Genomic DNA, 15623 nt, shown 5'->3' with positions numbered 1-15623 from the left:
ATTTGCACAAAAATTAGTTATACTATCTACTGCCACATACCATTGACAAGAAAGTTGAGTATGGAGCATTTTTGCATTATTTTATTTGCTGTTGATAATATTAAAATACATGAAGAAATTCTTTCTCATATTTGCAGGTTTATGTAAAGTCATTTATTTAGTCTTTTTCTCAAGAATCATGCTGAATCAAAGCTTTGTCACTGAGTTCATACTTCTGGGACTTACACAGAACCGAAAAGTTGAGAAAATATTGTTTGTTTTCTTTTTGTTGGTCTACCTTTTTACTCTTGGGGGCAACATGATAATTATGGTAACAATTGTGTGCAGTCCCACACTCTTTGGTATCCCCATGTACTACTTTTTGTCTTTTCTATCTTTCTTGGATGCATGCATTTCTTCTGTAACGACACCCAAGATGGTTATAGACTTCTTCTTTGAGAGGAAGAGCATCTCCTTTGAATGTTGCATGATACAGCTATTTGGTGTCCACTTCTTTGCTGGGGCAGAAGTGATTGTCCTGGCATCCATGGCCTATGACCGCTATGTGGCCATTTGTAAGCCCCTTCACTATACTTCCATCATGAACAGGAGGGTGTGTGGCATTCTAGTGGGAGTAGCTTGGGCAGGAGGTTTCTTGCATTCTATCATACAAATTATCTTCACATTGCAGCTACCCTTCTGTGGACCCAATTTTATTGATCATTTCATATGTGACTTGTTCCCGTTACTAAAGCTTGCCTGCACTGACACACATATTTTTGTCATTTTAGTGTTTGCCAACAGTGGGTCTTTCTGCATCATTATTTTTTCTTTATTGGTTGTTTCTTATGGTGTCATCTTGTACTCTCTGAGATCTCACAGTTCTGAAGGGCGGCGTAAAGCTCTCTCCACCTGTGGATCCCACATTACTGTTGTGCTTTTGTTCTTTGTCCCATGCATATTAATATATGCACAAAATACTTCTCCATTATCATTGGAGAAAAATGTTTTTATATTTTCTCATGTGTTGACCCCATTGGTGAATCCCATAGTTTACACTTTCAGGAATAAAGAAATGAAGAATGCTATTGGGAAAATGTGGAGGAGATTGTTTAATTTTCCTGGTAGACATTAAGTCATTTAATTTATAGGGATAGGAATATGGCTCAGTTTGTTCCAGAAGTTGGTGTGTGTTCATGAGGACCTGAGTTGGGATCTTGATGTGCCTTTCCATCTTGGAATTTCTGATTCCATTACAACTAAGGCAAATCTTGGACAACACTTTTAATGGCAACACTAACTTAAGAGTCTGTGGTGATATTTTAATTGTGCTGAAATGTGATTTTTTTTTTGTATGTTAATAAATAAAGTTTGCCTGGGGATCAGAGGTCACATAGTGAGGTCATATAGCAAGCCATAAGCAGAATTCTGGGCAGTGGTAACACACACCCTTAGTCTGATCAAATGGCAGGCAGAGTCTATGTGTGGTCAAGGACACAGCCAAGATTGGTGACATGAGCTTTTAATCCCAGTACCAAACATAGAGACCTAGGGGTCTGTATAGACAGGCAGTGATGAGGAAGTCATGTGGCTGGGCTTAGAGCCAATGAGAAGGCAGAACAAAAAGGCAATGAGAACACAAGTCAGACAGGATGAAGCTCTCTCTGGGGAAGACTGCAGGTAGTCTGGCTCTTCCCTAGTTGCTCTGATCTCTTTGGCTATTACCTCTGTATGTGGCTCTCTGTTTTTTTATTTAATAAGACTGTTTAGAAAATCATCTACAAGAGTCGGTGCTTTAGATTACTTATGACACTTTATTGGACAACATCAGCTAGGCCCACTCTTTCTACCCCATAAACCCGATTCTCTAGGAACTTGTTCCCTTGACACTGCTGTCTCCATTTATGTTCTATACCCTTTATTCTGTGAACCGCTGAGAAAGCATAGCTCTTCCTCATCCCATAGGCTTCGTGGCTTTCCCTGGATGTCCTCATAGTGCTTCAATATTATTAAACTCCTTTCAGAACTCCCATAAGCAGCCTACTCCTAAGTCATCTAACTCCCTAGCACTTCCAGGTAGGCCTGAGCCTACAGAATCCAATTTCCCACGCATTCCTGTGCATAGTGAGTCAGGTATACAGAAATTGTTAGGGTCTGATGATTCACATTAATTACCAAATGTCAGCAGATACAGGTTATAATTCATGTAAAATTATTCTTCTGTGTTAGAACACAAATGTGAAATTTACATAGAAAGAATATATCTTTTGTATCTTGAATTTATGTATACTTACATAGTGCTTCTTCTGGGTAACATTATCCTAAAATTTCAAGAATTATTTAAAATTTTCATGTCCTGTAGTGTTTGAATTAATACAGAATGAATATGAACCAATGTTTAAGAATATACTGTACCAAACTGTTTGGTATTTTCCCTTTCTGAATAGGTCTAATGTGCAACATCTAGGTTTTTTTTCTTTATCAAGAATGGACTCAATGCTCAGTCCTCTTATATTAAACATGCTTTCAAATTATCTTACAGATGTTATGAAAGGAATTAATATCCTCTGATGTCTAGAGTCTACATTTTTAGAATTTTTTTCATTTTTAAAATTTATTTATTAAATTTAATTTTACATATCAGCCACAGATTCCCTTTTTCTCTCCTCCCCTCCCCCGCCTTCCCCCTAGCATACTCCCCATTCCCATCTCCTCCAGGGCACAGACTCCCCCGAGGATTGAGTTCAACCTGGTAGATTCAGTCCAGGCAGGTCCAGTCCCCTCCTCCCATGCTGAGCCAAGTGTCCCTGTATAAGCCCCAGGTTCCAAACTGCCAGTTCATGCACTGAGGACAGGAACTGATCCTACTGTCTGGATGCCTCCCAAGCAGATCAAGCTAATCAACTGTCTTATTTATCCAGAGGGCCTGATCCAGTTGGGGGCTCCTCAGCTATTGGTTCATAGTTCATGTGTTTCCTTTCTCAACAATTCTCACTCATACAAACCCTCCTCTTTCTCGCCAATTGGACTCCTGGAGCTCCACCCGGGGCCTGGCAGTGGATCTCTGCATCCTGTTCCCTCAGTCTTTGGATGGGGTTTCCAACATGATAATTAGGATGTTTGGCCAGGTGGCCTTCGAATACTTCAGAGATCTATTCAGAGGGCCTGATCTAGTTGAGGAATTACTCAATCATATCACAAGAGCACTTGCTCAGTTATGTTCATTTTTAGAATTTTTAAACTCTGATAAAAACCAGAATTAGAGTCTCATACCTTAAATCCACTACCTGATAGGCTTTTTGGTAAACACTGCTGCAAGTTCAAGGCAAGCCTGGTCTAAAGAAAGAGGCAGTTCTCAAAAATAACAGAAAATTTATGCATTCTCAAGATGAATTTTCTGAAAGAGCAGTAAATTTAAATCAGTCAACTAAAATCAGGAACAACTCATAGGTGTCCACTTTCAGTCCTATTCAATACAGTGCTTCATATCTTAGCTAATGCAATAAGACAAGGCAAAGAAATAAAATGGATACAGTGTCAGATAGTTTTGATACTCATCTTCACATAATCTTCAGTCACTTAGGAGACAAGCTTGCAGGCACATATGTGAGGGATTTTCTCAATTAGGCTAGCCTCTAGAAACACCATTGAGGGTTCCTCTTGAATAATTTATCAATGTGGGAAGATCCACCTGACAAATGGAAGCTCTTCTCTTAGCTTGTGTCATGAATGCTCCAAAAATAAAGGAAGCTAGCGAAGAAAAGATATTCCTTGGTCTGTGTGGTGATATTTTATTTGTGCACCCCAACTGGATCTCTGTAAGTTCATGGCTATCCTGGGAACAGAGCCAGGCATGGTGGCACATACCTTTAATCCTAGCACTAACCATGGAGGTTTGGAGGTCTGAACAGACAGACAGGAAATGATAGAGCCCTCTTTCTCTGGGCAGAAAGAGGAAGTGATGTAGCTGGGCAGAGAGAGGAAGTAAGAAGGCAGGGACAGAAAGGCAAATAGATGTGGGTATACAGGAAGCAGGTCTCTTTTTGCCTGAGGATTTCCTAGTGGTAAGAACATGGCTGGCTTCTTTCTGCTTCCCTGACCTCTCAGTTTCTACCCCAATATCTGGCTTCAGGTTTCTTTTCTTATTAATAAGATCATTTAACAATTTTTCTTACAGCTCTGCTTTGAAATTATGGTTGCACTGTGACCAACTACTTCAACCTCCTGGTATCATAAGCACCAACCATGATGAATTAATTGCCCAATGGAAGTGTATAACCCAATATACTTTTCCTTCTTTAGATTGCTATATCAGGAATTCTGTTGCTGCAATGAATAACATAACTGATACAAAATTTAGTATAAGGAATGAGGTTATTGTTCTAATGAACATAATCATAGGTTTCTTAGGCTTTCAGAACTTGTGTGTGGTATATTAGTCTAGAAAATCCTTAGCATGCCAGAGACAGTGTTTCATGGGCCACTCTGGTAGGAGCTTTGAAAATAAAAATACTGAGAAAGTATGGACAGTGAAAGCTTTCATCATCAGATTTCAGAATCAATGAATGATTCTACTAGAAAATATACCAGGGGTCATTTGAACAGTATTTGCTGAAAAGTCTGGATTCATTTTTGCCTCTGTTCTGAGACTGTGACTGAAGTTGAATTTAAAGGCAATGCTTAATTTATTTGGTGGACAAAATTTCAGGAGAGCAGAATGTTCATTCTGTGGTTTGGCCCCCCTTTTTTTTTTTAAAGGGCAATGAATTTATTAAGAGGGAAACTCACTGTACAGAACAGAATTGATGATCATAGACAGAACAGCTATAGTATTCTATTTCTGCTCCTTTGAAACAGCCCCCTCTTCCATGGCTCCTTGCTAACTTTATGACATCTATGGGGATTCCAAACAAAACACACATGATTCAAAGTTAGCATCCATATATGAAAGAAAAAAAATCAATGTCATATCTTCCTGGGTCTGTGTTACTTCACTTAGAATAATGGTTTCTATCACCATTCATTAACATTTCATTTATCACAAATAAAGATGATTGCTTTCTGAAAGCAAGTTAAATAATGAAAGACCCCCACTCCATTATGAGGACATGGGGCATTGAGCCAATGAAATGCCCCCCCCCCGTCCCAATAACTTAGCCTAAGAAACGTCATTCTGAAAGGCAAGAACCAGAAAAACAGGGGTTCACAGCTGTGGCCAGCAACCTGGCCTTGAGAGAGATAACTGTGGTCGGCCACCGGCCTTGGGAGAAAAACCGTTGAGTCAAAACAAGATATTAATGGCCGGCCACCCAGCCTTGAGAGAGATAACTGTAGTCGGCCACCGGCCTTGAGGAATAAGCAGCTGGGCTAGAAAAACACCCACTGTACCCTAGGCAAGCCAAGTCAGCCACACACATCAAATTTCCGAGAATTAAAAATATGTCCCCAAGTTCACCCTGGCCTTCTTTAAAACAACCAATAGGAACCCTGTAACTATGCTTCTCGCTTCTGTAACCGTGCCTCTGCCCCTGGGATCCTATAAAAAGTCCCCCTTGCCCTAGGAAGGCGCGCAAGTCCTCCGAGAGACTTCGTCCCAGGTACCTGTGTATCTTAATGAACCCTCTTGCTGTTTGCATCTGATCTGGTTTTGGCGTGTTCCTTGGGTTTGGGGTCTCTCCTGAAGGAAGATCCGCCCTGGGGGTCTTTCATTTGGGGGCTTGTCCAGGATAGAGACCCCTCCCTGGGACCACCGACCCACCGTCAGGAGGTAAGCCGGCCGGCCTCGGTATATGTCATCCCTGTCCTGTCTGAGTATTGCCTGTTTGTCTGCGTGCATCTGGTAATCTGTCTGTGGTGGTGAGGGCTGAAGGAGCTGACAAGCTCGGACTTTGCCCACCGTAACCCTGGAAGATGTTCCACGGGTGTCTGAAGTCCCCTCTGGGGCCCAGTTTTTCGGGGCCACTCACGTATCTGAGGGATACATGGTGTTGGTCGGAGACGAGGGGTCCGGACCCTCGCAGTCTCCCTCTGAGGTTTTGCTTTCGGTTTAGAACCGAAGCCGCGCAGTGCGTGTTAGTCTTATTTGTGTTTGTCTGTCGTTCTTTGTTTTCTGTTTAACCGTTCTCCTCCTAGAAACAGCCATGGGACAGACTGTCAACACCCCCCTGAGCCTCACGCTTAACCACTGGTCAGACGTGAAGGCATGAGCCAACAACGAGGGAGTTGTAGTCAAGAAGAATAAATGGATCACCCTTTGCGAGGCCGAATGGGTCATGATGGATGTAGGATGGCCTCTCGAGGGAACCTTTAACCTCAGTCTTATTTCACAGGTGGAGGGAAAAGTTTTCGCTCCGAGTCCCCATGGCCACCCGGACCAGGTCCCATACATCGCCTTATGGAGACTCCTGGCGACAGTACCCCCTCCATGGGTTAGGCTGTTTCTTTCCCCTCCAGCGCCGGCAGCAGTGCTTGCTGAATCCCGGGGCCGGGGGAGTGGGGAAGATGGCTCGGGGGTGGCGTCACCTGTGGGCGCCCAGCCACCCTGCCCTGAATGTTACAGCCCCTCCACAGCACCACTGCTTCCTCTCTCCCGTCCTACCTCCTCCACAGCACCACCGCTCCCTCTCTCCCCTCCTACCTCCTCCACAGCACCACCGCTCCCTCTCGCCCTCCTACCTCCTCCCTTTACCCTGTTCTCCCATGAAAGGATCCCCCTAAGGCCCCTGTCCTTCCCCCAGACCCCAATTCACCTCTTATTGACCTCCTGACAGAGGACCCACTGCCATACCCGGGGAATAGGGCACCGGAGGGACCGGCGGCCCCTGCAGTGGCACCGGAGGGACCGGCACCCCCCCCCCCGAGGCCCCCGAACAGCCTCTACAGAGAGAGCGGGAGGATGAGGCTCCGGCTCCCTCCCCAATTGCCGGTCGCCTACGAGGAAGGCGCGATGAACCAGCCAAAGAATCCAGGGCCTTCCCCCTTCGGGAGGACCCCAATCACCAACTCCAATACTGGCCGTTTTCGGCCTCTGATCTTTACAACTGGAAGCAGCATAATCCTCCTTTCTCTAAGGACCCTGTTGCCTTGACTAACCTGATTGAGTCCATTTTAGTGACCCACCGGCCCACATGGGACGATTGTCAGCAGTTACTGCAGACCCTCCTGACGATGGAAGAGAAGCAGCGAGTCTTCCTGGAGGCTCGGAAGCAGGTTCCAGGAGACGATGGAAGACCCACCCAATTGCCTAATATCATTGATGCAGCCTTTCCCCTCACCCACCCGAACTGGGACTTCACGACCCCAGAAGGTAGGGAGCACCTACGTCTCTATCGCCAGTTGCTCTTAGCGGGTCTCTGAGGGGCCGCTAGATGCCCTACCAATTTGGTTCAGGTTAGGAATGTGATCCAGGGAAAGGAGGAGACACAGGCAGCGTTCTTGGAAAGACTTAGAGAGGCTTATAGGATGTATACCCCGTACAATCCGGAAGATCCAGGACAGGCGCCGGGTGTTATCTTGTCTTTCATCTATCAGTCAAGTCCAGATATAAGGGCCAAGTTACAGAGACTAGAAGGATTGCATTCATTCAGTTTGTCAGATTTATTGAGAGAGGCAGAGAAAGTGTTTAATAAGAGAGAAACTCCCGAAGAGTGGGAGGAGAGGATGTGGCAGAGGCAAGAAGAGAGAGATAAGAAACGTCATAGAGAAATAAGTAAAGTCCTGGCCACTGTAGTGTCTCAGGGACAGGTCAGAGAGGGAGTTAAGACGGGAGATCGAAGAAGGACACCGCTTGACAAAGACCAGTGTGCTTACTGTAAAGAGAGAGGACATTGGGCTCGTGACTGCCCAAAGAAGCCTCAAGGGTCTCGGGGAACTAAGCCAAGGGCCACGGACCTCCTCAATCTGGAGGATTAGGGAGGTCAAGGCCAGGAGCCCCCCCAGCCTAGGATAACTCTCAAGATTGGGGGGCAGCCAGTGACCTTCCTAGTGGACACCGGGGCTCAACATTCAGTCCTGACCCACACCGGAGGCTCTCTCAGTGACCGCACAGCTTTGGTCCAGGGGGCCACAGGTAGCAGGAGGTATCGATGGACCACCGAGAGAAAGGTTCAGCTGGCATCTGGACAGGTAACCCACTCTTTTTTGCATATACCCGATTGTCCTCACCCATTATTGGGCCGAGATCTGTTGACTAAGCTCAAGGCTCAGATCTATTTTGATGACAAGGGGTCGACCGTTACAGGACCCAAAGGGACCCCCCTACAAGTCCTCGCCCTAAAATTGGAAGAGGAATACCTGCTGTTTGAATCTGAGCCCTCTAAGGGGCCACCACAAGGGATGCAGGACTGGTTGAGGGAATTTCCCTCGGCATGGGCAGAGACTGGAGGCTTGGGGCTGGCTCACAACCAACCCCCACTTGTTATTCAGTTAAAAGCCTCCGCCACTCTCGTTTCAATCAAACAGTATCCCATGTCCCGGGAAGCCCATGAGGGCATTAAACCACACATCCGGAGGCTCTTGGACCAGGGGGTACTTGTGCCCTGTCGATCCCCTTGGAATACCCACCTCCTGCCTGTAAAAAAACCTGGGACAGGGGATTACAGACCGGTTCAAGACCTAAGGGAGGTTAATAAATGGGTTGAAGATATACACCCCACGGTGCCAAACCCTTACAACCTCCTCAGCACTCTTCCACCAACCCACATTTGGTATACGATACTGGACTTGAAGGATGCCTTCTTCTGTTTGAGATTGCACCCCCAGAGCCAACTGCTGTTTGCTTTTGAATGGAGAGACCCAGAGATGGGACTTTCAGGACAGTTGACCTGGACTTGGCTCCCCCAGGGGTTTAAAAACAGCCTGACCCTCTTTGATGAAGCCTTACACTCAGATCTGGCCGAGTTCCGGGTCGAACATCCAGCCTTAATCTTGCTCCAATATGTGGATGACCTCCTCCTAGCGGCCAGAACCCAGGCTGAATGTTTAAGAGGCACTCGGGCCCTTTTGGCTAAACTGGGACAGAAGGGCTATCAGGCTTCAGCCAAGAAGGCCCAGATTTGCCAAAGCAAAGTCATTTACCTGGGTTACACCCTAGAGGGAGGACAGAGATGGCTCACGAAAGCAAGAAAGGAGGCCATACTCTCCATACCCCCTCCAAGGAACCCCCGCCAGGTGCAGGAGTTTCTAGGTACTGCCGGCTACTGCCGCCTCTGGATCCCAGGTTTTGCCGAGATGGCTGCCCCTCTGTATCCTCTCACCAAGCCCGGGGTCATGTTCCACTGGGGAGAGGAGCAACAACAGGCCTTTCAACAAATTAAGAGAACCTTACTTGTGTCACCAACTCTTGGCCTACCAGATCTGACTAAGCCCTTTGAACTGTTCGTGGACGAGAACTCAGGCTTTGCGAAAGGAGTGCTGGTACAGAGACTGGGGCCATGGAAGAGACCTGTAGCTTATCTATCCAAGAAGTTAGACCCGGTAGCTGCAGGATGGCCCCCCTGTCTGCGCATGGTAGCCGCCATTGCTGTTTTGCTCAAGGATGCAGGGAAACTGACTTTGGGACAGCCATTAACTGTGTTATCCTCCCATGCAGTGGAAGCTCTGGTCCGACAGCCCTCAGATAGATGGCTCTCAAATTTCAGGATGACCCACTACCAGGCTCTGTTGTTAGACACAGACCAAGTGGTGTTCGGACCAGTTGTCTCCCTCAACCCCGCCCTTGCCAGACCCATCCGAGGAGCACGATTGCCTCCAGATTCTGGCGGAGGCCCATGGCACCTGCTCCAACCTAACAGATCAATCGCTGTCAAACCCAGATTTTATCTGGTTCACGGATGGGAGCAGCTTCCTCCAAGAAGGAGAACAGAGGGCCGGAGCAGCCATCACCACTGAATCAGAGGTAGTTTGGGTCTCACCGCTGCCGCCTGGAACATCAGCCCAAAAAGCAGAGCTGATCGCGCTGACCCAGGCCCTCCAGATGGCGGAAGGTAAGAGACTCACGGTCTATACCGATAGCAGATATGCCTTCGCCACTGCCCATATACATGGAGAAATCTACAGAAGAAGAGGCCTCTTGACCTCAGAGGGTAAGGAAATTAAGAACAAAAAGGAAATTTTAGACCTCTTAAGGGCATTGTTCCTCCCACATCAGCTCAGCATTATACATTGTCCCGGGCACCAAAAGGATGACTCTGTCGTAGCACGGGGAAATCGGCTGGCTGATCTGACAGCCCAGACAGTCACCTTACAATTCCCTAGGGGCGACCAGCTGCTGGTCTTGCAGGACCAACAGCCAAGCAGAGACCCCATGCCCTACAGCCTGGAGGACCAGGAACTAGCAAAGAAAATGGGGGCGGAATGGAGCCCCGAGCGACAAGCTTATATAATGGATAACAAATTAGTTATGCCAACCTCCCACACCAAATACATGCTCAAGTTTCTCCATGCGCTAACCCATTTAAGCAAAAACAAGATGAGGGCCCTTCTGGCTGATGAGGCTTCGGACACTGTATTATTGAATCAGGAACAGGTCCTCCAACAGGTGACTTCCAGCTGCCCTGCTTGTGCCCAAGTTAATCCAGGAAAAGCCCATCTGAGCAGAGGGAGCCGCCTGCGAGGCCACCGCCCCGGAGTCCATTGGGAACTTGACTTCACCGAGGTGAAACCCGGACTGTATGGGTATAAATACCTTCTGATTTTTGTAGACACTTTTTTAGAGTGGACAGAGGCCTTCCCTACCAAGAAGGAGACCGCTAACGTGGTAACCAAGAAACTCCTGGACGAAATTTTTCCCAGGTATGGAATGCCCCAGATATTGGGGTCAGACAATGGGCCCGCCTTCATCTCCCAGGTAAGTCAGAAGGTGGCCAGGCTACTGGGGATCGATTGGAAACTTCATTGTGCATACTGCCCCCAGAGCTCAGGACAGGTAGAACGTGCAAATAGAACCATTAAGGAGACTTTAACCAAATTAACGCTTGCAACTGGCACTAGAGATTGGGTGCTCCTACTCCCATTAGCCCTTTACCGAGCCCGGAATACTCCTGGGCCTCACGGCCTAACCCCGTTTGAGATTATATATGGGGCTCCCCCACCAATTGTAAATTTCCTTCACCCTGATATCTCCTCTTTTGCCACTAGCCCTACTCTGGAGGCACACCTCCAAGCCCTCCAACTGGTACAAAAGACGGTGTGGAAACCCCTGGCCGATGCCTACCAGGAGCAACTGAATCGCCTGGTGGTGCTCACCCATTCAAGATTGGGGACTCTGTCTGGGTCCGACGCCATCAATCCAAGAACCTAGAGCCGAAGTGGAAAGGACCATACACTGTCTTGTTAACTACTCCCACTGCACTCAAGGTTGACGGGATAGCGGCTTGGGTCCACGTGTCGCTTGTGAAGGCTGCCAAAGAACCTGACGGAGCTGAGAACACTGAGACATCTACATGGAAGGTTCAACGCTCTCCAAACCCACTAAAGATAAGACTCACCCGGGGGCCCCCTTAATCCCCCTTATAGTCCTCCTGACATTAGAAGGGGCATCACCAGAGAGCCCTCACCTGGTTAAGAAAGTTACCTGGCAGGTCATTTCCCAAACTGGGGAAGTAGTCTGGTCAACGACTGCTCAACACTCTCCTAACACATGGTGGCCGACCCTTACCCCTGACTTTTGTCAACTAGCCACAGGGTTAGATACCTGGGATATACCTGAGGCTGAACATACCCTGACAGGAATGGCCCCAAGACCCACCTTTGGGGTCCCACCGACCAAGGGGCCCGGATGTGCGACCCCTGCCGCTCGATGCTTGTTGTCCTACTATGATTTCTATGTTTGTCCTAAAGATGGTAGAACCCGCAGCCAGGCAGTTTTTGTCCTTGACATCCCTATCAGAAGTAGTACTGCAAAATAGGAGAGGGCTGGATATACTCTTCCTACAAGAGGGCGGGTTATGTGCTGCCCTCAAAGAAGAATGCTGCTTCTATGCAGATCATACTGGAGTAGTCAGGGATAACATGGCTAAATTGAGAGAAAGATTAAAACAGAGACAGCAATTATTTGAGTCTCAACAGGGATGGTTTGAAGGATGGTTCCAAAGATCACCATGGTTTACCACCCTTGTCTCCACCATCATGGGCCCCCCTAATCATCCTCCTGCTCATTTTATTATTTGGGCCATGCATCCTCAACAGATTGGTGCAATTCATCAAGGATAGGGTTTCTGTTGTCCAGGCTTTGGTCCTAACCCAGCAATTTCAGAGGCTCAGACAGTCAGAGATGGAGCTGACCCCTTATTCTCCATCCTAAAATGAAAGATTCCATTTGGTACAAAAGAAAATGGGGGAATGAAAGACCCCCCACTCCATTATGAGGACATGGGGCGTTGAGCCAATGAAATGCCCCCCCCATCCCAATAACTTAGCCTAAGAAACGTCATTCTGAAAGGCAAGAACCAGAAAAACAGGGGTTCACAGCTGTGGCCAGCCACCTGGCCTTGAGAGAGATAACTGTGGTCGGCCACCGGCCTTGGGAGAAAAACCGTTGAGTCAAAACAGGATATTTATGGCCGGCCACCCGGCCTTGAGAGAGATAACTGTAGTCAGCCACCGGCCTTGAGGAATAAGCAGCTGGGCTAGAAAAACACCCACTGTACCCTAGGCAAGGCCAAGTCAGCCACACACATCAAATTTCCGAGAATTAAAAATATGTCCCCAAGTTCACCCTGGCCTTCTTTAAAACAACCAATAGGAACCCTGTAACTATGCTTCTCGCTTCTGTAACCGCGCCTCTGCCCCTGGGATCCTATAAAAAGTCCCCCTTGCCCTAGGAAGGCGTGCAAGTCCTCCGAGAGACTTCGCCCAGGTACCTGTGTATCTGAATAAACCCTCTTGCTGTTTGCATCTGATCTGTGGTTTTGGCATGTTCCTTGGGTTTGGGGTCTCTCCTGAAGGAAGATCTCCCCTGGGGGTCTTTCAATAAACCATTTCCACGATTGAATCTGGCTCCAGACATGTCAATTTGATTCCTATTGTTTGTCATTTTTGTTGATTTAGGACAAACTTCCTTCATGGACAGCACTGGTTAATCTTAAAGTCACCATTCTCCTTGACCTTTTAAGAACAGAGAATATAATCATGTGGCAACACAAATAGACATCAATTTATCCCTTACAGAATGCTTAGAAAGGCTTGCTCTCAATTTTTATTTTCGGGACATATAAATATTTAATGTCTTTCTTCATTTTAAAATGTTCACTTTAGATGGAAAATGGGAAAAAAATTGTACATAGCATTTAGCACTCAATTATTAAATAAAATATCTCACAATGTAAAGGGACTGAACAATAGTAAAATTTGGTTATATACTGTTCTGAATGTGAAAATTATTGGATCAGACAGACAAAAAATTCAGGCTGAGATTTCATGAGTACCAATATTATCAGTTACAATTGCAGAATCCTTTAAACAGAGCTTCAAAAGCCTTTATAGAGTTCATATCTTTACACAAGAAGAATGTTCCAAAGATAGATGTATCCTCTTCTCAAGTTTTCCAAATTCCCAACTTTTCAAAATTTATTTACTGCTTTTTTTTAATTAAAAGAAAAGGTGGGTATATAAAAATTTGTATTTTGGCATTGATAAAAAAATGACAGCTATGGTTCATTAATGCAATGGATGAGATACTGATTAAGAGTTTCAAAATCCCTAACCCCATCTTACCCCTTTATTTCTGCTTCATCTCCTAAGAGTCATATTCCCCCGTACTTCAGCCATGCTAAGAATGGCTATGCCTTAAAATGTACCACAAAGTCTTATTCCCTAATTGTTCCCTATCTCACAGGTACTTGACATTTCCTCTATTCTGACTTCAGCTAGCCGTGTACATTGTAGACTAATAGACAAGGTCCAATACCGTCCTCATAAACAGCTACTTAAAACTGTGGTGGTAAAGCCTTGTGTAAATGGAGAAACAAGGTGCTGAAGAGAGCAGACCACGCAACATTGGCAGATGGAATATCTGTCTATGGAATGGAGCCCAGACATGATATGCGTTGCTGTATTACAGTAGCAGTGCTGAAGCGGGGGGGGGGGGGGGGGCTAACTAATCACTTTAGATCTCAGATATACATTGTAAGTCCAAACAAATTGGAGCTGAAGGATTTAGAGCTTACCATTCTGAATTTTGCAAACACTTTTGAACAATCATTTTTAGCTATACACCATTCCCTTCTGGAATAGAAGTTTCGCTTGTGCAAATATATGTATAAGGCATCTATAACTTGTTTTTAATTTTGTAAGCACTTGCACTTAATAATTACTTACTATATTCATCTCTGGTGGCTAGATTTCATACTTCTAGAATATACTGTACAGTCAGTTGTTGAAGAAAACTCATAAAATATAAATATTTTAGCAAGCCACAGCATGGCATGCTGGATAATGTTCAAATAGGTAAGATATATTCACCGGTGCAGTAGAATCATGACTGTTTTGGGTATAAACCCTTTGAGACTGAAGTTGAACTATGGTCAATAGGAGAGAACACATACCTTGTACTGAAAACACAGCCAAAAGCCTATGAAGAACAAGGTCACAAGCCCTAGGAGAGGATATATTATTATTGTTTTACTAAATAAACATTGTGTCAGCTTTCCAAATATTCACATTTATATGGATAGTCTAGGGCATCTCTTAGTTTTAAACAAAATAGCTCCTTTTTAAAAACTATTTCTTTATGCTTTGAGAATATAAAATAATTACAATTTTTTGCTTTCCCTTTCCTCCATCTGAAGGAAAGGGAGCTAAGTAATTCTGAGAATGGGAGAGATACTCTTCTCCAGGAAAAAGCACACCAACTGGTTATCCTAAACCAATGATCATCCCAGACTAGCTTCTTTTTACAGTGTGTGGAAATAAGTGCATAGACTCACATCTCTTCCAAGTACAGAAAATAAGTAACACTTCAATGGTCAGTCCTAATTGGCACAGCTATATTACCTCCTCCAACATGGGAAAATATTTTAAGGAGAGGCAGAAGAAATGAAAAACATTGAAAGCAAGAGGATGATGCTATGAAATGACTTGTACTGAACATGATAGAGAAATTGGAATCACACAATACTGGCACAAGATTCAATCCTGTAACATTGAATCATTGATAAAGAATGGACTCATGAGTTCTCTCCCTTCATTGAGGAGTTATTGACAGTTAAGGATTGCTTGAGAAGAGATATCACTTTCTTTAGGTATATAATAACATGAGTGAAGTTGAACAAACTTGAATAAATAATTCCTGGCCCAGGCTCATACAAGCAACCTTATAGTCTGTGGATCAGAAACAAAAGCAGCAGATACAGAAGGAGCAACTGAAAAGAAGTGGGGGGTTCATCAGAACAAGAAGGTAATATGTAGTCATATTATCATAATACCATATTTGCATTTTGACAATTGTGAAATTGTCAAAAAGCAAATAAAATAAAATATTCTTAGAGGGAATCAATACAGCTATTAATGAATGCGGTTCTTGCTAGTATTTCCCTAAAGCTAGACAAATTATCCTCATGAATTGATTGGTAGATTCCTCATGACAAAAACTGGCTTTTATTTTGGTTAGTACACAAATATTCTACTTAAATTCTGCACAGAGATGC

At 45.3% G+C, this 15623-nt stretch overlaps 2 protein-coding genes across 3 annotated transcripts; both read left to right on the top strand.

Moving 5' to 3' along the window:
• Nucleotides 1-178: 178 nt before the first annotated feature.
• On the top strand, nt 179-7644 carry LOC114683669 (olfactory receptor 4C15-like). Of its 2 annotated transcripts, XM_028857980.2 has the most exons (2): nt 179-1089; nt 7547-7644. In XM_028857980.2, the coding sequence occupies exons 1-2, from the start codon at nt 179-181 to the stop codon at nt 7602-7604; spliced, it is 969 nt and encodes a 322-aa protein (XP_028713813.1). In that variant the 3' UTR covers nt 7605-7644. The 2 variants fall into 2 exon arrangements, with proteins under 2 accessions (XP_028713813.1, XP_028713814.1); XM_028857981.1 differs by lacking the exon at nt 7547-7644 and having other exon boundaries at nt 179-1114.
• Nucleotides 7645-7925: 281 nt separating this feature from the next.
• LOC114683711 lies at nt 7926-11481 on the top strand. Its single transcript, XM_028858016.1, is given in 4 exon segments — nt 7926-8103; nt 8219-9692; nt 9694-11189; nt 11192-11481. Coding segments are annotated over 4 exon segments (3300 nt in total). The 5' UTR covers nt 7926-8063.
• The last annotated feature ends 4142 nt before the right edge of the window (nt 11482-15623 follow it).

The sequence above is a fragment of the Peromyscus leucopus genome, chromosome 4 (genome assembly GCF_004664715.2).
Source record: "Peromyscus leucopus breed LL Stock chromosome 4, UCI_PerLeu_2.1, whole genome shotgun sequence".
NCBI classification, from domain to species: Eukaryota; Metazoa; Chordata; class Mammalia; order Rodentia; family Cricetidae; genus Peromyscus; species Peromyscus leucopus.
Note: the sequence above shows the minus strand (reverse complement) of the source record. Positions and strands in the feature narration are given on the sequence as shown.

Bases quoted from the DNA above. Each gene is read 5' to 3' on its own strand.
- LOC114683669 (XM_028857980.2), top strand. From the start codon at position 179: ATGCTGAATCAAAGCTTTGTCACTGAGTTCATACTTCTGGGACTTACA. The intron at 1,090-7,546 runs GTTTAATTTTCC...TACAGAGACTAG, and splicing joins GGGAAAATGTGGAGGAGATT to AAGGATTGCATTCATTCAGT.